At 34.7% G+C, this 23,741-nt stretch overlaps 1 protein-coding gene across 1 annotated transcript; it reads left to right on the forward strand.

Moving 5' to 3' along the window:
* Positions 1–388: 388 nt before the first annotated feature.
* On the forward strand, positions 389–23,288 carry LOC129002787 (mortality factor 4-like protein 1). Its single transcript, XM_054430839.1, has 12 exons — positions 389–557; positions 3,059–3,169; positions 4,496–4,616; positions 4,743–4,838; positions 6,238–6,478; positions 7,129–7,230; positions 7,891–7,982; positions 10,045–10,147; positions 10,816–10,885; positions 13,446–13,530; positions 15,676–15,756; positions 22,455–23,288. Exons 2-12 carry the CDS (start codon positions 3,082–3,084, stop codon positions 22,552–22,554), a joined length of 1,179 nt encoding a protein of 392 aa, XP_054286814.1. The 5' UTR covers positions 389–557; positions 3,059–3,081; the 3' UTR covers positions 22,555–23,288.
* The last annotated feature ends 453 nt before the right edge of the window (positions 23,289–23,741 follow it).

A 23,741-nucleotide genomic window follows, 5' to 3' on the forward strand; every position in this document is an offset into this window, starting at 1 on the left:
AAAAAATAGTCTATAATATTAACTATAGGTATGCATTAACAGACAAACAATGAAATGTAAGTGTACCAGATAATGATTTCTTTACTTAATTTAACGTAAAAAAACTATCGATAGTCTCATCGATAGTATAATACTATCGACCCACTATCGATATTTTCAAACTATCGATACTATCGATAGTACTATCGATAGTAAGTTTTCACTAACGGTAACCGCGTTTTGTTTTGTATCAATTTAATTTGCATTTGCATCTGTTTTAGATTACTATTACACAGTACCTAGAATAATGTATTAACTATAACTTTAATTAATATTATTAATCAATTCTAGGTGATTGTGGTTTGTTTTTTAGGTTAATTTGCGTATTACAGGAACTGCTTTACTGGATCAGCCAGCAATAATACAGTAGTACTAAACAATAAACGACTGTAGACAGGTTAGGCTCATGTTTATTGTTTACATCAAGGACTATCTCGTCTTTTAATTTATCAAGAAGCCAACGTTTTAAGTTGACTGAAAAAGTTGATGTTGATCGAACAATAACACAAGTTTTAGAGGTTAGTACTAGGCTAAGTTTAGTAGGCTTGAAGTTACTTTGTAGAAAGTCAGATTGGGTTGAGACATGGTTGAGACCATAGACCTACTAGCCTATGCTACATGGTCCCTACTTATTGAACTGTTCAGAAGCTTTTGTCGAGACTAGGGATGAGCATTGATAGGTCAACCATCGATCGTTGCGAAAACATCAATGTTTTTTCAGTTGTTTGTCTGCTCTCTGAAATCTCCAGTACCGTAATGAAAAACATCGATATCTCAATAGGCCTACTTGGCCGAAAACATCGGCCTCTAACATTGATGTTTGACAAAAACATCGATGTAAGTTAACAAAAACATGAGTATTTAGGCCTAGGGCCTACCGGTAACCTGATGTAACTTAAAACACAACTTAGGCCCTATGTTTTGAAAACGTATTAAGTTATCGATGCTCATCCCTAGTCGAGACCAATCATCTCTGTGTGGATGAGGATAGTAAAGGTCCTAACCAACAAGACCAAAAAATACATTTTAATGAGATGGCACCAATCAAATGTAAATCATAAAGAATTAGGGTGTTGGCTAAAACTGTTTAATTTATCAAGGCTTAATTTAAGTCAGTGGACATATAGGTTGAAATTCTCATTTCATTTTAACTTAGCCATTGAATTAAATCATTTAGGCCTCAGAGGCCTATTTGGCATATTGGATTGATGGAATGCATCTAAGTTTAGGCCTAGGCCGATGGTGTAGCACTAAACAGCTCCCCACAAGATGATTGAATAGGCCTACGAAATGTGTTGTTCTATTAGGCAGAATAAACAAGTTTAAGGAGCTAGGGTCAGGTTTAAGAAGGTCCTTATCCTACGAAGCACAAAGACCCCTCAAGCCAATGACCCTTATAGAGTTTTTTATATTTGTGTTTTCCAACTTATATGTACCGTAAAAAGGGGTGACTTGAGCCCAAAACGCAAGAAAAAGTTTTGAATTTTCGTTTCAGAAAACCTAAATGATTTATCAAAAGGTTTTATATATCAATTTGAAGGTTACCTAATTAGCTTTCACCACAAACGATTCCAATTATTTTAACTGTCCATTTTAATAATTATAAAAAATAATAATGTTAACACGTCCGAATCTGAATTTCATTACGTTGAAAAAAGGTTATCGGCACAATGGGTATTTGCACTTAAATGAAAATAAAACTATTTTTCCCCATTTCATTATTTCCTTGACAACACAAACATGTTGAAGCATGTTTGATTATGTAATGGTTTAAGTCAGTATGACCTGGGTTTACCTTATCATGACCAAGTTTGGCAGATTTTGGGGTGACTTGAGCCCACCTGTGTTTAAGTGGTAACGTTTGTTTAGTAATGAAATAAGACACTTTCATTATTTCATGTGGTCTAGTAATTGGAAATGGCCAGAAAAGGTAGATGAGTGCTGGTACAGCAAAGCAGAAGTTAAAGGAAAAATAGCAGCCCCCACACCCATTACCGCCAGAGGATCTTTTGCCGTTCCAGAAGTGGAAAAGTGGCGGTTAATGGACAAAGACATAAAGTAGAACAAGTGCTTTTACTAGTGTAAATAGTGTGTAGATAAAAAACAATTTGTTATTTTTACATTTAGTTAGTCTATTAATGACTGTCAAAATGTCTATTGTGAAGTTTTCTATATCGGAGTGACGAATCGGTTCGGATTAACTAGAACGAGATATTGGCAACATTTCATTTTCAGAAAAAATTACTTTTTTATATTTTCAAAAATTGCTGGTGGAGTTTTTCTGATTAATCATATTCAGATCTTCAATATTTTGTAAGTAAAATTTGTTTAAATGTTTCTGCAAGTTTTTTATAAATTTATTACAGTTTCGACGAAAACTTTGTGTTTTGTTTTACACTTACCGTCATTAAATCTAAAAAAACAAGAATTTTTTATCTAAAAAAATACCAAAATAGTCAGCTATACTTATATGTGGGTTCAAGTCACCTCATGGGTCAGTGCAGTGGGTCTAGTGCATTAGAATAGCATTGAAATATATCAGCTGGGTTCAAGTCACCCCGACCAACGAGGTGACTTGAGCCCACCCATATTTTTTTTTTTTAAATAGTTACACTAACTTTAAAAAAATCTTATTCCACACATTTGTAGAATAGACCAAGACTAAGTTTTCTGTAAAAGATTTATAAAAAAATACTTAATGGGTTTACTTTAATGAACAAGCAAAGTTCAAAAGTGAGCTCAAGTCACCCCGTTTTACGGTAAACTTAATGTACCGTAGCCTAAGTTAAAGGAAAAGGAGAGTTCCCACTGAGTGAATTGTTCTTGCTTCAATAAGTTAATTGATGACAATATGCTGGGAAAATAGTCTGTCTAAGTTAGATTTTTAATGAAATGTTAAATTTGTTAGGCCTATATAAGTTAGGTAGGCTAGGCATAGGTACTTATTACCGTAACTTAATGTACTGCAAGTCAACTTAAAACGGGCTAAAACTTATTGCAAATTGTGGATGGTTTTCAGTTTCTTGGTCTGAGCGACCCACAATGGCAGCCACAGCTAAGAAGGATTCTCCGAAGGAAGTTGCGCCGAAGGAAGACTTCAAGTCCCCCCCGAAGTTTAAATTTTCTGATGGTAAGTTAGGCCTAAGTTCTCTTGGCTATGCCTTAAGTTTTTTTTATTACATATTCTTGGTGGCACAATTTTTGGCAATCTTAGCGCCATCCTAAAAGTTAAATAGGCCTAGCCTATGTCAAATATCTTACATTCAGGTAATTAAGCTATCACTGGCAAGCTTTTTTCAGCCATCCAATAGTAAAAATGATTGTCTAAAGGAGATAAAATTGATCCAGTAGGACCTGTCAACCCCCTGTCAACTGTTGACGAAGTATCAAGTTACACAGACTGTTGAGTCAGCGAGGTTTTACTGAAGTTTGATTTCTAAATCACTTTTGGAACGTTAGAAGTTTTTGCTTGTTTCGTAATATTTTTTGGCTGCAATTCATCCCGTGGCTGCCACAGTTTGTCGACTGTGACACAGGATCCTGCAGGTCCAGTTTCGCTTTTCAAGTTGCCATTGAGAGTTAAGAATTTTTTCCTTTTTTACGCCTCAGTAGCAGTTTAATTTTTCTTTTGACTATTTTTTTCCTCTGGCAACCTAAGTTAACATATATTGTTTACGAGCGAATCCCTGTGAATTAATTTTAAACCTTTGATTCGATCTCATGAGTGGTGACATTTTTTTCATCATTATGAATTTGGCCCAGTTTAACTGACCCAATGGCTGATTCGTTTGTTCTGTGTTACCTACTGTTAATCTTGGTTTGTTGGCTACTCATCATGCATAAATAAAACTATACACAATTTACTAAAAAAATGTGGAGGTATATTTCGAGCTTACATCAAAACCCATCTTCAGCCTCTGGTAAAATTTACCAGAGGCTGAAGATGGTAAATTTTACCAGAGGCTGAAGATGGGTTTTGATGTAAGCTCGAAATATGCCTCCACGTTTTTTTAGTAAATTGTGTAGGGTATAATTTTATTTATGTGATGAGTAGCCAACAAACCAAGATTAACTTTGATAATGCAATCACGAAAAAAACATACCGGAATGAACTCTGTGTTACTGTAGTGCTGTTTGTTTCCCAACCCAATGTTTATCCAAGTCCTGGTGCTACCCGATTCATTGGGGTTCCTGACGAGGTCTTTATCAATACAATCTCACAGCAGGGTGAAAATACACTATGATTATCCGTGGTTTTGTACTCTTTTATCTTTCAATGCAAAACTATTTTTGTAACTTATCTCTTTTTATCTGTAATCCCTCTACCTTCTCCAATACTTTATACTTTCTTCTATAACTGTGATTTCTAATATTATTTAACTTAACAAAATAATAATCAATACCAACACGATTGAGTCCAAATCCAAAACATATTATTTTGTTTACTTGTTTGCAGGTGAAAAGGTCCTCTGTTTTCATGGTCCTCTAATTTACATCGCTAAGTGCATGCAGACAAGATACAATGAGAAGGAAAAGGTCTCTGAGTATCACATACATTACTCGGGATGGAATAAAAGGTGAGAGGTCATATCAATTATCTATGTTCTATAGCAGTTAATTTAGATATGCCGCTATGGACTACTTGCTATTGTGTATGTGTGTTTGTGCTAGTCACATTATTAATTTAAATGTGTATTTTACAGTTGGGACGAATGGGTGCCTGAAAGTCGGGTATTGAAATTCAACGAGGCCAATCTTCAAAAACAAAGAGACCTTCATAAAGCTCAAAAGAATGAACCGTAAGTAAAAATTTGGGATCAAACTGCAAAAGCCTATACACCTAAGCCTGTACAAGCTGCTTGAAATACATTCAGAAAAAATTGTAGTTAATTGTGGTGGAGCCGATCGTCCTGTTACAGTGAACTCCTTTGCAACACTTAAAGCAGCTCTAAAATTTTTTATAAATCTTCTAATCTTTTGTTTCCATATTTTGTTACATTGAACTAATTAATGGAGGTTTAAATTACCTGGTTATTGTCAAAATGCTCCTTAATAGTTTATAATGACGACTACAGCTGTTTCGTGCTGTCGAAAATAGAGCAAATCTTCAGGTTCAAATGTCTTGCTCCAATCTCGAATTTGGATCTCCTGAAGAACTACACAATGAGGTATCATTAGCAAAGTATTCAAACCTGAAAAAGAGCTCTATTTTTGACAGCACGAAATAGCTGTCTACGCCTAGTTGTCGTTACCTAGGACTATTACCTAGGATCATTATGACAGTAACCAGAAAATGAAAAACTATTAGTTTGATTCAGAGACCATTACATCATGGAGTTATTATTTTATAGGCATGGTTTTAAAAACCTTTAATACTGGGCTATGGAATAGCCTAGAGCATTTTGTATTTTAAATAGGTAGCCTAATAAAATCAAATTAATAAAGTTTGTTATTTAAACAAATCTTAAGGTTGATAAACAATTTGCAAAACTAAATTGTCATTATTTTTATTTTTTTAAATAACTTATGAAGGTAACAGCATCTAGACAAAAGAATTAAATATAGACCAAAAGCAGTGCTGCGGTTAGCATATATTCTGGGGTCCACCGCTAGGAGTTTTGTAGTTTCGGTTAACACCGCTACAGCACCAAGTGCTAGAAAGCGTACCTAGCCATGACAAAAAAAATTGGTAGTTGGAGCCAGGGTTGCCAACTTTTGGAGAATTCCCCGGAATCCGCGGGTAGGATTTTTTAATATTATTATTATTTTTCCATATTTAAAAAATTCCCGGGAATTTAAAAAATGGGCTTTTTTATTAAAACTACAGGACTTCAGAATTTTGTACTTTGCCCATATTGAAAAGTGGGTCTGATACTTTGGTATCATTTCGTTTGCAAGGGTGGTAGTGCTGGTAGCAGACGGTGAGTCGACAGCGAATCGACAAACACTAAGGACGCTCTATCGGCACAGTTGGGAACCTTCCTCTGACAGTCTATATTTATTCTATTTGTCTATGGTAACAGTTAAATCCTAAATAATTTGCATTTTTAACTAAACAGCGCTAGTGAATAAAATTCATCAATAGACATTGTTTCCTTTCTGATACATCACAGTTAAGCTTTTCAAGCCTAGTGAATACAAAATGTCGCTTGACTTAACTTATTTGGTGTCACGTTGTCTTGTTTTTTGTTACCGCAGGAAAAACAAAAAGCCCAAAAAGAATAAGAGCATTGGCGGGCCAGAAAGTGTGGGGGGCCCTGACAGCAGATCATCGACACCTGTCAATGACAAAGAGAAAGTCACTGTTGGTGAGAAGGAGAAGAAGGCAGCCATAGCGGCAACAACAGCTGCGGCCACGGCGACTCAGTCCTCCTCTCAGGACTCTGCAAGTGATGTGCCTAAGAAGAAGAAGGCGCGGACGGATCCCGCTGTGGAAACGGTAACACGCTACAAGTTGTTAGGCTATTTGATATCAACCTCACATAAGTACTTTGGTCTAGAGGTGGCTTTTTGTAATCAGCTGTCAGCGAAAATAGCCCTATTACTCTTTATTTTATGGTATTTCTGATATCTGTGCAATAACGGCTATTTTTAAACAGTGTGTTACTATTCAGCATTGTTGGATATCAGGCACTGTTGTATCTGGAATGTTCCAGATTATCGAGTGTCTTTTGTTTATATTTCACACAGAACAATATTAGATCCATGCATAGTTTTAAATCATTATTATTGTTGAGTGTAATAAACAGTGTGTGTGTTTTGGGAAACTGTTGGGTAACCTGCGAGACTCTTCAATTAATGCACACAGTGTCTTATAAAATGAAATTGTTAAATAGGCTACAAAATTGTAATGAGTTTCCAACTAAGAAGTTTGATTAAGTTACATTTACCTCTGATTTATTGTTTGATACTTGATTTGACTCCGATTCCATATGACACTAAAAGGTTTTGGTTACATTTAAGAACATGAATGAAACTGGGTAGAAACTGAATTTTCAAAGCGTAGTATATAGTTTGTATTATAACCTCTATAGTAAATTTAAGGGATTATTAGTTGTTATCAATTTATTAATCTAGTTTTTCAAACAGGAAGAACAGTTTCTATCGAAAGTGGAAATTAAGGTTAAAATACCTGATGAGTTAAAACCATGGTTGGTCGATGATTGGGAGCTGATTTCAACACAACGCAAAGTAAGTTCATTTTTTATATGTAGCCTATCAAAATTAATGAAATAATTTATTTTCAAATCAAATAGGCTTGGACCTCTCTTTAACCCAAATTTGACAGATGGTTTTCTTAACTAGGCTAAATTTATGAAAGAAGTCTTTTTGTTGCCTTTTCCCCATCTTTTGTTTACTATCTATTATCTAATAATCTGATGTTATTTTTATTTTACTACTTGTATTTTCTAAACATTCCAACGACCACAGACAGTGTCAAGTCTTGTATTTCTTTTCATTAAAGCAACTAGACCTTTACCAAATGGCACCGGCCTTTCTTGTGTTTTAAAATTGTGTTATATCTCTCTTTGTGCTTCCAGATTTGAACATGTACAGACTCGTTTGACGTTTATAAGGGTGTGGTTGACTATGGTTTAAACACCGACTTAAGCTGTAGGTCTATTTAACTGAAACAAACAATATGTTAGGCCTTAAAATTGTGGAACTGACCGAGTATTAACAATTAATTTTCTATTTTAATATCTTGAATAATTTAGTAAATCAATGTAGCCTCAACTTAATTTTACTATCAGATAAAATGCTTTTCTTTCAGTGCTCAAACTGGATAAACAAAGTATTGTCCATCCCAAGTTAATTTAATAATTTTTTTCAAGCTTATTTGTTTTTCAGCTGTTAAATTTACCAGCAGCAGTGACCGTTGATCAAATTTTGGATGACTACTACAACACAAAAATCTCCAGTAAGAGCACAACCCCAAACAAGTAAGTATTTATTTGGTGTGGTTGAGGACACCATTCTAAAGTTTTAAATTGTCATTTAGGGGTAGGATAAGAGCTCTCAAATCGGGCATCAGCAGAGGCCAGATAATGTTCTCCCGGAGTGAATGCAAAAGAACACAGCGTTTGAGTGCAGTGGATACTGCCAAGGCTGCATGCGAAGTTACAAATGTTCCACCTCTAGTGTATTTAGGCCCAAGAGGACTGCATCAGCAAGAAGGAATAGAAAAGACACAGACAAGGGAGACAATACAAATCAAAAAAATCAAATCAAACATACTTTATTTCCAAAAAATAATACAGAATATAAATTATAACATAACTTCCAGTGGACAGACACCCTACTTGCTATTGCATAGATAAAAATAGGTACCTAATTAAATATAAAAATACAAATAAACTTAGTAATAACAACAAAGGATGTAAGGTCTCAGAGAAGCTACGTTAAACATAAGGAAATAAGCCTACATGGGCTGGAAGCCTGTGCGTAGGCTCAGTCGCTATCAGTGACTGACGTATTTGTTGGAAAAATAAATAAAATGGAAAATAATATGAATATAAATAATATTTATATTCATAGATATTCAGAGAATCTTAAAAACAAATGATTTAATATAATTGTAAAACTATTCTGATTCTAAATTGGTGAATGAGCAATTTAAGGAATGAGGCAAGGCGGAGGGCACATACATATATATATATGTAGTTAAGAATGTTCGATGTTAGTAATTCAGTTATTCAGTAAAGATTACGGGAGAATAAAGTAGAGTCAAGTCTGCCTGTACTCTGCTTTGATTAGGAGTTCTGATTCATCTACACCCCACTCTATCAGACAGCCAGTGATGCATTTTTTGAAAATAGTAATCGATGGAGAATGGAACAAATGATAAGAATTACAACGGGAGATAACATTACGATATAAAACTTCAGAAATGTAAGAGGAGGTTTGGATACTTAACAAAAGATGGTTGATTGATTGATTGATTGATTGATTGATTGTGTGAGGGTGGACTCAAGGTCCAAGCACGTCAACCGAAGCTTATTGTGCATCCCACTTGCCACTAACTGGGTAAGCCTATACCTGTGTCCCTAACTAAGTGCAGGAGCTTTTGCCCAATGTTAGCGTCTGGTTCATCACCTGGCTGCTTTAGACCAAACAGAGCCCTTCTCCTAGCCCGTAGTCCATCGCAGTCCAGAATGATGTGTTTAGCAGTCTCATCGGACTGATTACAAAGTCGACACTCCTGCTTGTCATTGACAATTCCTAGAGTGTGGAGATGTTTCCTGAAATGGCCGTGTCCAGTGATAAGAGCAAGTACCTGCTTGACCTGCCCTCTCCCCAGCTTTAGCAGCCAGCGAGTGAAGGGGGTGCTAGATTCTGAGAGCAGTTTTTTGCCAAGTGATTGTCCAGGATAATTACGCCAACGCTCAAGGTGTTGTCCCCTGGACCATTTGTTTATTACATGTTTAGCGGCCGCTTTGCTGATGCCACAAAATGGCTCTGGTCCAAAGAGTGGCATGCTCGCACCTTTTTTTGCCAGCTTGTCTGCACTCTCGTTGCCGCCAATGCCTACATGGCCTGGGACCCAGCCGAGAGTTACAGAGTTCTGTGATGCAAGTCTGCAGAGGGTGTTGAAACACTCCCAGACCAGTTTTGAGGTGACTTCATTTGAGTCAAGAGCTTTGAGAGCAGCCTGACAATCATATAAAATCACTATCCTTTTGTCTTGGTACCGTCTGGCTAGTCCTAGATTGGCACAAGCCAAGATGCCATAGATTTCTGCCTGGAAGATGGTACAGTATTGTCCCAGACTTCCTGATAGTTCTGTTCTGGGTGATCGACAGTAAACCCCAAAACCAGATTTTCCATCGATTAGGGAGCCGTCTGTGTACCAGACGAAGCTCTCCATATCTTGGAGGTGCCCTTCCTGATGTTTCCACTCATCTCAAAGATGGTTAATAATTATATCATTCAAAAATTAGATTTTATATAGACAAAGAATGTGTATTTTTATTTTAGTCTTGAAATGTTCTTGTTCACTTTTAGGGAAACAGCTATATTGGAGGTAGTAAATGGTATCAGAGAATACTTCAATGTTATGCTCGGCACTCAACTACTTTACAAGTTCGAGAGAATGCAATATGCCAAGGTAGGCCTAGTTTAATTATATTTAAACGATCAGTTTGTTTGAATTTACTACTAATTAGTTGCAATCTCATTTCAACATCCTCTTAATTGGACAGTTTGAAGTTTGCTTAATGTATAATAAAAGGGTTTCTTGTTATTTATAGTTCGAACATAATTCAAACTCATGGGATGATGGTTCAGTTAAATTGTGATTTACAATAGGATGGGGTTTTTTGTTATTTATAGTTCAAACATAATTCAAACTCATGGGATGATGGTTCAGTTAAATTGTGATTTAAAATAGGATGGGGTTTTTTGTTATTTATAGTTCGAACATAATTCAAACTCATGGGATGATGGTTCAGTTAAATTGTGATTTACAATAGGATGGGGTTTTTTGTTATTTATAGTTCGAACATAATTCAAACTCATGGGATGACGGTTCAGTTAAATTGTGATTTACAATAGGATGGGGTTTTTTGTTATTTATAGTTCGAACATAATTCAAACTCATGGGATGATGGTCCAGTTAAATTGTGATTCACAATAGGATGTGCCTTCTTATCAAATGTTAGATCACATTTTTTAATGCAATGATACAAACACTGCATATAGTATTATCCTTTAGTTTTGTTTGCTGAATTAGTCATTCAGGTTTTAGTGTTTTTAATTTCATCATTGTGTTTACAGATTCTAGCAGCCAATCCTGACACACCCATGAGCAAAATATATGGTGCTGTCCATCTGCTTAGGCTATTCGGTAAGTTTAAGCTATAACATTGTCAAAAGTTAGTTGCAAAAAGTGAAAAAGTAATGTAGGCTTACACTTTTTGTGCTTTGACATATTTTAGAACATGTGGAGTTTAACAAATCCTTGTTCAAGCCTGTGTATGGTAGTTAATGCTAGATGGTGTTATGCAAAAAGGAGTCAACCCACACGAGATGAGTTTTGAGATATTTCACTCTAAAGATCGGGCGTCCCAAGAAATTACCTGTTACATATTTTCTCATTGTTAATATATATTTTTTAGGAATGGACAGGATTGAATTTTTAGTTCGGGACGGGACGGGATTTTTATTCCTTCCTGATTTGTGGGACGGGATTTTTTCCTGTGCATAAAAAGAGTTTGTTTTAAAAGTCATTCATTTTATTTATTGCTATAGACAAATGAGGAGTGATCGTGTATCACGGAGTATATGAGTTGCCAGCCAACAAACTTTCCCCTGTTAACTGAAAACATGTCCTCTGAATTCATTTAGCTTACTTGAAACTTATTTTTCTGCCTACATTCTTGCATGGCTGTAGTGTTCTCTGAGTCAGTGTACAGTCGCTGTTGTATTTTCAATGCTCTTTCGACATCAAACTCCGAGTCATTAGGCAGAAAACTGTGACCTGAAAGTAGGTACCGGAGTGTAATAGATTCCAGGGTAGGATGGTTTTGCAGGATGTGAATCATCATTAAGACTAGTTTTATACTACAGTTCTGCCCTCTGCATGAGTCAGACCACATTATCAAGTGCTTAACGGGTTCCTTGAGGTTTTCAGTTATAAATTTGTGTAAGCAAGATCCAACCTCTTGAGTACCTCTTCCAGCTTTATGCTCCATCCAATCATTAAAAATTCCTTTTCCTGAACTACCAACATGGATGCCTTAATTGTGAAAGTTAAGTTGCCGTTTGTAGTAAGCTATCCCAGTAGGAAGTTTAGGCTAAGGATGGTTTTTTAGCGAATTTCCCTATAGGGAAGTAGCTATTACCGTAGGTGGCATGGTAAGACTTAGTACCACCGAAATATTAATTTATTGACAATGAAGGAAAAGGTTAAGCAAGTGCTTCTTGAAACAGACTTTTTAGGTTATGTTATATATAAATTCAAATTTATTTTAAAAATTGAAATCTTACTACACATTGTAGTCTGCTGTAGAACAAAAAATAATATTACATTAAATTTTGCAAGTTTGTTTAAACCTAATTATGATAATTGTTATATAGGTGGTTTCTTATAATATTAATAGAAAATTTTATGGCTGTTAAAGATATTAAATATAGCACTTGATTTTCCAAATTGAATTTCTTCCAAAATTTCTCAACTTGTTTAAAAATTGTTTAAAAATAGCTTAACATATTATAAAAACACTAGTGCACCTGTTGCTCAAATTCAAGCAATTGCAAAGTGTTACAGGCGTTATTTAAAAACGAATTACAGTCATAATTTCCAATGACTTAAAACAGTCAACTCAAAGATAATGTAATCAATCACTCCACTCCAGTTATTGAAACTGAAAACAAACTCACTTTGAAAACAAATGCTCTTGTGTATATCATGTGTTTACTATGAACAGCTTTTTAGTTTGCAAATTAATATGTCTACAAATTATTCGTATGTTTAAGTAAACAAAATCTTTTCTTCATAAGAAATACATTGGGATTTGTATGGCCTGTGTGGCAAAGCCCGAGGACTTTAATTACAGGAATTGGTGAAAGGGGGCATCAACAGAAAAAAATACTTAATTTTGACACATCGTTTGTAAAAATCTGTCCATTATTAACGGAGGAGTAGTGTTTCGTCAGAATCGCCTTCACGTATTATATATAAGGATAATTGTAGCTTACCTTATATAGTATTAGAAGGTAGAAATTGTAATCTCAATTCAACTTTTATCATAATATTAATAAGACGACTAGAGTTTGTGCGTTTCTTCGTGAAGCCTGGGTGTATTTTTTTTGTGAAGCCTGGTGGTTAGAGTCCAAAGCCACTCTAACCACCAGGGGATAGGGCTTCACCAGGAAACGCTCGATCTATGACAACAACACTAACGTTGACACTAAAAGCTTTAAAATGAGAATGGCTTGTCTTGGAACTACTGATTGAGTGTTTATTGCAAAATGGACCTAATTGTAGGTTGAATGCTAACAATAGTGTCAGACTATAATAATGGTACAATACCTCGTCAAGTAGTCCAAATGATGATTGAGGTTAGCAACCTACATGTTTCGCCGTAAATACGGCATCGTCAGGGATACAAAAACGAAGACATCGATGTCACACGCACACAAATGCGACATGGAATTTAATAGTGTCAGTTGAATGCTTTTTGCTTTTTAATGTGGCAATTCAATGGGTGTGGGTGACAACTCTTAATATTATATGTCTTTGGAATTAGATAGGGCTTGAGTGGTTTTTGCAAAATACAGAGAGAAAATAATTTATAACCTGGGTTGGTTATGTTAATATTTAAGTTTTGTGGGTTGACTCTTTTTTGCATAACACCATTCTATTCATTGTCTCCCAGTAGAAGTATAAATATTTTTTTTTATAGTGAAGCTCGGTGGAGTTCTTGCTTACACAGCATTGGACGAGAAGAGCATCCAACTACTACTGGTGCACATCCATGACTTCTTAAAGTAAGTTACGATGAAAGAATATCATCAAACATGTCATCTTTGTCTATTTTCCAGACCCAACTAGTATCTTACCCATACTGAATCCCAAATACATTTTTTGAGGTACACAGGTATTACTGGTTTCTTTAATTCCTCCATGATTATTAGCACCTCATTGGGGGCCCTATTTTTGAAATGGTTGACAGTTGAGTCAATCGTCAGCACTCAACTCAACCAACAACATGATTAATGATTTGGTATTTTTGAAACCCAACAGTTGGGAAGCGAGTTGGGAATCACTAGTTGAGAGACTCGTGGTGGAAATGTAGAGCATACGACCGTCAAAAATTCAGATGACGTCATTTTGAACCAATCACAATGCAGAGTTCTTGCGGACTTCGATTTAACCTCTTCTTACTCTAAAATCTGGCAGCTAATCTCAATCTGCCATATTTCGAGACACTGAGGTAAACTGTCAACTCCGTTCTTGAGAAATTGAGATTGAGGTTATGTCTTGCTTAATCTTAGTGATTGCAAAGTACCTTAACTTAAGTAATTAACTAAAGTAAACTAAATAAAGTAATAAACTTAAGTATAAAAAATAAAATTTACTATGGATGTTTGTTTTAGGGTGTAGCTAATTATAAGTTTAGGCATAGGCTGCACTTTACTTTAGGTCCTACACTCATCCTAAATACATTATTATTTGCTTTCTTCGTCTCTATTTCGGAACACATCACCTTATTTTAGTTTCCTTCATCGGTTTGTTTTATGTTATTTTTAATTGTTTTTTATTTAGGTTAAAGCGGCTATTTGCCATTGCACTGAAAGCATATCGTAACTTAAATTAATTTGATCCCTTTATTAGGTGAATGGTATTGAAACAAACTATGATATTGTTTCTCTCTACCACAATCTTAAAACCTTAAATCATAGGTCTAATAACAATAATTATCTTATAATAAGTTCAATTAGTATGCCTAGTCTATTTCAAACATTCCAACAAGAATAAAACCCTTGATTAAATAGTCTAGTATTGACACAGTAAATAAAATTAAAATGCGATTATTCTACAGAAAACAATCGCATAATTGGGTGCTAATACATTGACAACAAATACATAACCTCTAAATCAAATCGCAATTAGTAAATTAAAGCAATAACAAAACAATATGGCGTCGTCTCAAAAAGAGTAATTTTTTGCCGAAAGAGAGGAAGAATAAAGTGCAGTCAACCTCCACTCAACAGCTCGATAGGTGTTGAGTAGTTTTGGTTGTATAAGTCCACCGTCAACCGTTTCAAAAATACGAAACGATTGGAAATAGAATGACTCGACACTCAACTCAACAGTCAACCATTTCAAAAATAGGGCCCCAAGTGTGGATCACTGTTGTGTCAAATGCATTCGAATGTCACTTAGAGGCATTAGGCTTAATTTAACTTTTCACACTGGGCAACACAGCACCGGCATCACAAGGTTCCGACACACAGACACAACAGAATCCATTCTTACTACAACAGAAGGCTGTATTTGTTATATTTATTGCCTTTTGACACACACTTAAAATGCAGAGTCGAGATTTACGTGTTAGAATTGACTCAATAATAACATTTTTTTACTTTATTTTTGTTCCCACACAATTTTTCCCAAAAACAAGGATTGAGCATAATGGTTTCCAGCATAGTGACACCATCTTCTTGTTATTGGCCATATTTTTACAACTCAAGGACTAACAACACAATGACACTTGTAACATAACAGTGGGATTGTTGCTGTCAACGACAAGTCGGTGCCCACAATGGCATAAAATCATCGTGTCAGCGTACATGTTGAATGAAACTCCAGTTTCATTGAATCTTTACTCCCCATAATACCAGGACAAAATGGTCTTTTCCTTAATATTTGTTAACTCAAATTAATGGTTGTGATTAAAAACTATTTAGGATGAGAGAACACAGCTAAGCTAGCTCTCTTTAAGAAAGTTTGCAGATGAGTCAAAGCACAAATAAATTATATACACAATTAATAAATTACCTACTGAATTTTTTTATCTGTGCTGTGACTCTTCAGGTGAGTTAGCTGTGTCCTCTCCATCCTATATCACTTTTTATTCCAAGCTAAATGCTTTTTCCTAAAAACATGATTAGTTGTGTGTTTGTTTACAGATTCCTGCACAAGAATGCGGCGACGTTGTTCAGCCTGCAGGACTACGGAGTCTCCACTTGCGATTACCAAAGGAAGATGGTGTAATGAAACCACATTGTTCTTATCCTTACCTAAAGTGATCTGAAGCCATCGGATTGACCTCTGTACAGACTAGACTAGCTAATGTCTAGACTGAGAAAGACATTCAGTGGCTTCTCCTCACTTCATCGAGTCATTCTGTTTTTGAAGGCTCTGTTCTGCTCTTACACGTAGTAAATGGGTTTGCAGCAATCTACTTTATCTAATTCTAAATTGGGAAAAAATTACAAAATTAGCCTCAAAGTGGAACTTTGAAACTGTAGTGATTTTTATTGTGTTGAACACTGTTGCTTGTAAACCCAGATAGTTAATGTGAAGTGGAACAGAAGCAAAGGCAATGACCAATAGAAAACACTGTGTGCATACTTTTGTATCTGATGGGGGCAAATGTAAAGAGTTTCTTTTAAGGTCTATTAGGATACTCTAGGCAAGGTAAAAGGGTTCGATGGCCCACCACATAATATGAAGGTCACCTTAATCCCGAAAAGAGCCCAAAAGCTTTGAAACAGCTTTTGTTGGGCTATTATTGTTTAAGTTGGCTGGACCAATCAATAAACAAACTAAGAATAAGCACAGCTTAAAAAATATTTCTATAGTGACAAATTTATCTTCAGATAAAAAAACAAGTTGTTTAAACAACTATATTTTTATTTATTTTGGCTGGTCCAATAAATGAAAGTTTTGAAAATAAAATTATAGGCTGCATAAGTCCAACTTTATTTATTTATTTTTTTTTTTCAATGGAAGAATATCTTCTTATTGTTCAATGTTTTCTGACTCTTCGCTCTATGCTTACTGCTTAGATTATACAATGTAATATAATTACCTATCACATATTCATTCTTATTTATAAACTCGGAGCTCCTAAGATTATTCGTTGATTTAATTATATTAGTTTATTTCACCCATATGTGATCGTAAATGTGATATAACTCAAGCAATTGTGGTCTGATTTTGATGAAACTAGGCATGAATTTGTTGGACTGGATTAATTTTCATGAGTGCAAACCAGCAAGATCGTGAAATGGGAACAATTTTTCAAGTTTTTAAGTTACACTTCAAACATATAAATGCCTGATTTAGTTACAGACATCATGCAGTAGAGCTTTTAAAATAATTTCAAATTTGGTATGTGGAAGAGTTGTTGTAGGCTTATGCTTATTTAAGGTTATTGTAATCAGCGAATTTCACAAATGGGAAATAAGCTATTCCCGTAGGTCTCATGGGGAGAAACTCTGGACTAATTTACTTTTTTGTTCTGATGTCCTCAGATGACAAAAATTAAAAATACCATCCATTTAAATTCATATATAAAATATAGGCAGTCGTGTACGTTAGCACAATAACTTGAGTAAAAATGATCCGATTTGATGAAATTTGGTACCTACGTATATTCAAACAAGTTGGCGAACCATCATGCTCAGACTATGAGAACAAAGCTTTATAGTTTATAGGGTACAAATTGGGTTACAAAACATAGGTAGTAAACATTGTAAGAAAACATGAAAAAAATAACAATGTTGGGTATTTGAATGTTTGCTAAATTATTTCAAAAGTAGTATATCCATATTTTAATAGCTAAAGAGTAAAGATACTTTGGCCAGTTCAGTGAACACCACTAAACTATTTGAATCTTGAGGAGTACCGGTACTCTAGTTTGCTCGGAGTAGGCCGTAGAAATTGGAATTTTGGCGTCACAGATACAATAACATACAGACAGAAATTTAGATAGACTTGTTCCGTCTTTCTTAGGATATAAAACACAAAAATAACCCTAAACTTCGTGAGTCCACTCAATTTACAGACAAAACGGTGATTTGATTTATACTGTGTATGTAGATGTTTGTTATCACGATAACTCGAGTAAAAATCATATGATTTTGATAAAATATGGTATAAATGTGTAAACCTACATTTATTCAAACAATTTCGCGAACCAGCATGATCTGACAATGGAAACAGGATTTTGTAGTGTAAAAATTGGTTTTCTCTATTTTTGGCACTCAAAGCATATACAGTGGAACCTCGATAACAAGAACCTCAATAACAAGTCACTCTTGATAACAAGTGTCATTTTCACCTAGTCCCTCCAATCTGGGACAAGGACTTTGGTCCAAGCCGTCTTTTAGGTGTTGGGCCATCTATTTGCCATCTTTAATGTATTGTGTCCCTTGCCTGTGCCTTTTCCATTCCTTCTTGCTGCTGCAGTCCCTTTTGGGCCTAAAGATCCATCCAGACAATCAGGTGGGACACCTGCAATTACGAATGCAGCCTCGTTAGTATCCAATGTACGCTTAAAATGCTATCTTCTTTTGCATTTGCTCCTGGATTTATCAGGCCTTATCGGATTTGAGGGCATTTATCCAATCTGGCACTGTATAGATGACTTCACTACTCATGCCAGCAATTTTCGTTTACCTGGTCTTGGTCCTTGAACATTGCTCAATAGTCGACTGAGACTCCCATCCTATATGTCTTTTCTTTGTGCAACTTCCTCCACATTAATTTGAAAGGATCTTCTGTGGTCCACACCCCTAGGTTTTTAACTTCTTGGCAGGGAATATTATAAACCTTTTTACCTGGATACTTATGACCCGCCATTACTAGTTGCTTCTTCCTTCTCTGTTGCAATCTCTATCCCCTCGAGTTGTAACCACGCAACCACCTCAGTGATGGACTGATCACTGACTAGCTCATGGTCATCAGTAACTGTTCAGTATTTGCTATACACTAACTCCACATGGCAATGTAAGTCACCACCCAATCCCATATCAGGTTGCACAGAGTTGTCCTCAAGTGTTTGACCTGTGACACACCAGTCACTTCCAGCTCCAGAGAGCCTCCTTGTTCTGTCTCCATCAGTACCTCCCTATCACTCAAGTACTGCTGGATCTTCCTACGTAGGTATTATTCAACTCCCGTGGCTTTTAAGTAAGACAAGAATCTTCTGCCAGGAAGCACTGTTGAAAGTATTACAAATGTTCGAGGTGTATTGCCGGAATAATCTGGTCCACATTATGCTGTTTGCAGCACGATCCACCAAGGACCACTTTCTTCGATTGCATTAAGTGTAGACTCACATGCTCTAAAAAAACCCTGATTTTCAGCCCAAACACTTGTTGGCTCTATTTCACTTCTAAGTCTAAGCAGGAGATCTCCCAACAACTTCCCTACGACAGTCCAGAGGGTACAATGGCCTGTTAGATGAGGGTGAGTTTATTCAAGTATTCTGTTGGTCTGACTTTACAGCTCTATACTTCAAACTCTTCCACTGTGTGTGTGTCTTGCATGTCTTTAAAAAAAACTCAAATCCATCTTAAAAATTGCTATCAGTGTTTGTGTTATCAAGACTTTGAGAAAAAAATGTTCACCAAAGATGGCATTTGTTGGCCTGCAGTTTTTATGAATGAGAAACACTATGGAGCAAGATATTTTATCCATATTTTTCTACAAGTTGTTTTGCAGTTATTTTTAGACTTACTATATTTCTATAATTATTATATTCTTTATCATTGTAATATTTTTAGGTGTTTGAGTTTTATGTCTTTTATTGCATGTGTATTACCATTAAGTGTCCATATTTATTATTTATCCAAAAAAAAGGCAAAGAAGAAAATATTTGTCTTCTTCCTCTGCACTATTATAAAATATAGAAAAACAGATGTTGTATGCAAATCCTTTTTAAAAGTGGACTTTTATTGAAACTAGCTGGCCCGACAGACGTCGTCCTGTCCTAATGTGGTTTTATGTCAAATACTCGTTCATTTTCAAGATGAGCTCGTTCGCATGGCTCAATCACGTCCTGGTCGAAGTTCGTTCGCTATGCTCACTCACCTTTAGGTTGGAGCTCGTTTGCTGCACTCACTTGCCTTCAGGTTAGCTCATTCGCTACGCTAACTCGCCTCCAGGTTGAAGTTCGTTCGCTACGCTCACTCACCTTTTGGTTGCAAATTAGATGTTGTCATGAATAAAAAAAAAATAGTGCTGCACTCTGTTAGTAAACCTACTAATGGTTTTTAATGGTTTTGAACATCACAGAATCTAATTGTTTAGTTTAACCAGCTGTTAAGATTCTTTAATTCCATTTAAATATAAGTACTCATAAGTTTAACATGGGAAACTCCAGAGCCACTGGGGCGGAGCCCTTTTGACGGGTCTGCACCAAACTTCACACAAACCATCCTTGAATAATGCTTAATAATGCCTGAAAGTGTTATTACAATCTGTCGAGCGATTTAGGAGTCCATAAAGGACAAACAAACATACATTGGATTTTACATATATAGAAAAAATGTTTTTTTTCATAATATTGCCAACTAAGATGGAGATGCAACTGGCCATATTTTAACACAAAATGAAGAACGGATGAGTGTAGGAAGCAGTGAGATGCCTTATGTAATCTTTGTTACTGACTAAGACCGGCTATTGAGAAAACTTTCAAAGGACCATGTGTTAAAAGCCCCAATGATCTAGTACAGCTTGGTCCAGTTTTTTTTTTTTTTTTTTTTTTTTTTTTTTTTTACTTATCTCAGGATAGAACCAGTAACATTTTGATTGTTATCAAATTTCTCATATAGAGGATAAGCTATTAAAGTAGGTCTCATGGTAAAACCTGAACTTTTTGTTTTGATGCCTCCAATATCCAAAAACACCATCCGCTCAAATTTATGTATAATATATAGTATGTATGCGTCTGTTAGCACAATAAGTTGAGTTAAAATCATTCGATTGTTATGAAATTCTGTACAAACATGTAAACCAATGTTTTTTCGAACAAGTTTGCGAACCATCGTGATCGTACTATGGGAATAGGGTTTTATGGGGTAAAAACTTGGTTTTCCCATTTTTGACGCTAAAAATATAAAAGTTTGATTTTTTTTCTTTTATATTCAGCTTAAACATGCAAATTATTTGTCCCATCTTAACATACTGTTAACCTAGGCTCTACCCAGAACCATTTTCTTTTTCCTTAAGGTTAGGCATAGAGGGTCGTGGCAATATCACTCAAATAAAATATAATGGTGATTGGTGGGATTTGAACCCAGAACCCCTACACCCCCACCCACTACACTAGCTCACTCCTATGACACTATGTCATGTTGAAGTTAAATTTTCGTTAGGTACAATACTCAAGTTAAATAGGTACATAAACTATTATTGATATTTATATTATCAAATAATTACATTATTGCAAATACAATTGATCTTAGCATTACATTTTTATAAAAGTATGTTCTCGGTCAATCTTTGGTCATTAGCTGTTAAGTTAAAAAAAACATAGACAGTGTGGTGTCGCCTTCCAATCAAAAATAAGTAGAGGCTGGACAAACACCAGTAGTTTATCATACTAACAAATATATATCGAATCAACTGTGATGTCTAGACTGTGCCAAGATTCACCACTCTTTTTCTTGTGCTGATCAAAACTTCTTTTCTCAAAAGTTTCTATATGTTTTGTGTGCTTTTACTAACCTTGCTACACTATTACTTAATGTTTACAACAAGTCAAAAGGCGATGCTAGTTGTCGCTTATGCTTGTATTGTTTGAATTGAATTATTATAAGATGTCTGCTATCCCACGCTGTCTTTGAGTTTACACCTCCTTTGTTGAGTTTTCTTCAAAACTCTTATTGAATGCTTTTTTTCTATCTGAGGGATAGTTTGTGTTTTTTGTCAAACTGTGTGTTTATTCTGAAGGGTAAAATAGGCTGGACCTTGCAGAGCAGAGAGTAAGGACTGCACCATTTATTTTATTTATATAAAATCTTCCGTTGTTTGAGTCTTAGAATTTAAATTGGTTCGCATTTGAGCCAAAAATTTATTATAGTTGTATGTATTTATTTGCATGGAAATACTACTCTACTAGTTGTTAATTTTAAATGGCTGTTTTGTATGTCAAACCATCTCCTGGAACATTGCTCAAATTAAAAAAGATACATTTTAATTTTTACTTTATTAATGCTAAATTAGCAATTCAGAAAGAGTTGCAACCAGTTACAACTGTATGAGATGAAGTGGCTCAGCCCTATTTATAAACAGTCTTTGGTATTTTGATGAGTTAGGTGTGTAATCTCTGTTACTTGACTCTCGATTTATAAGAACACAATTCTATCAATTTTCAAATCCATTCAAAGTGTATTCCATAACACTAAAGTGCACTGAATAATTTTTTATTTGGTTTTAAAATAAGTTTCTTTATTAGCCTTAGTTGGTTAATGTTATTAAAAACTAAATGACCTAAAAGAATTTGATGCTCCCACATTATTTTACTTGAGTCACTAGCAAACATTCATTACACACTTTATGTCAATAAACCCTATGACTAATGACTGAAGACTTTAAACTTTATTACTAAGTTTGAAAATAGTGTACTAAAATTACATAATATTAAACTGAGAAGTATGCTGTATTATCTTAGCTAGCTAAAAGCACAACATTTGTGTATTGGATGAATGAGAACATAGGAATAAGTTTTGTACATAGAAATTTGCACTTGCACTAGGGGCTTATGCATGCATTGCTTTTTTTTATTATTCATGTACATATTATAAAACTATTCACTTCCAAGAAGTTATCAACAAAGTATTTCTAATACTGTTGTTGTAAATTATTTTAATTAAAATTGTTTATTTTAACCTTTTAATTGTCTTTTATTTGTATTTTGGACAAAAATATTTCAATTATTTTTTCTTTGTTTCAGTATCCTGTTTAAAAGAAAATTTGAACAGATAATTGAGAATTTAGACGATAAAGCAAAATGGCATAAGATGTATGTCGAATTCAATTCAATGGGCCTGTAATTGTGATATGAAATACGCTGTGTTTTCTCATAAGTATTAATGGATATGGAAATGGTGACTAAGTGATTCGCTTTAATTGTGGCAAAGTTTGTAGTGACAAGCATTTGATAAAAGTTATGATGCCAATATCATGGAAACCTGTTTGAATCATTGTGCTGATTCACTCTGATATTATCAGTGAAGTTTGCTATGACAGTTGAGTAATATGGAGACTTGTAGGAATCATTTTTATTTGATAACTGATCATGAACTAATAATTATTTTGATAGTAATAGTGTTTTTTTATGATAATTGAGTGTATGTAAACACTCCTAGTTGTTCTTTTGTTCACTATGTTAAGGTTCAAGTAACAATGCTGATAAATTGGAAACAAAATTAATTGTTCTTTAAAATGAAAAACTATGTTGTAATAATTATATGAATTTTGTAATGGAAACTGTGCCTTAAGTTACAGCGGTTTGTAAACAGATGGTCATATCCTCAGAGATTACTGTCTTTTCCCTAATACTTATACAAAGCAAACAATAGAATTAACTGTGTTTTGTTAAAGCCACATAATGTAACCTGCATAAGCATAATCATATCTGATTCAAAATTTATAATGTTTCATAACAAAACTATTGTTATTTAATTTATATATCTTCGATTTTAAATATTTACTTATTTAATTGCATTTGCATCATGCATTTCATCAGCATCATTTGGCATATTATGTTACTATTATCGTATTATTGTTTGATGTAAGATGTAAGTTTACATTGAAATATAGGAAGTAATTTCTCATTGTGTCGTTTCTTCAACCTTTCCTTTTTCTCAAACTTTTAATTTTGAAGTTTTACTATTTTCATTTCACCAATGTTTATAAAAGAATAAAGAAGGAAAGATATTTTTCCGAAATTTTTGTAGATTTTTCTTTACATTGTTGCTAGAAATCTGTTAAAATTAGGAGAAGCAGTGGATTTTCATAGGTAAGTTTTTTTATTTTTTTTTTAGTTAAGATAAGAGGAAACATGATAAAACAAGGAATAATGACCTGCCACCAACAATTTTATTTTCATCTTATTTTTACTAGTCATGCATTAATGCCACTTTAATTAATCTGGAGTTTTCAACAGTCCGGCACCTCCAAGTCTCACATGTGGTGCGGGATAAGTGAAGGTCTATAATGATTTGATTTTATCTTAGCC

The sequence above is a fragment of the Macrosteles quadrilineatus genome, unplaced genomic scaffold (genome assembly GCF_028750875.1).
Source record: "Macrosteles quadrilineatus isolate MER2022 unplaced genomic scaffold, UCM_ALF_1.0 Scaffold_9__3_contigs__length_116548681, whole genome shotgun sequence".
NCBI classification, from domain to species: domain Eukaryota; kingdom Metazoa; phylum Arthropoda; class Insecta; order Hemiptera; family Cicadellidae; genus Macrosteles; species Macrosteles quadrilineatus.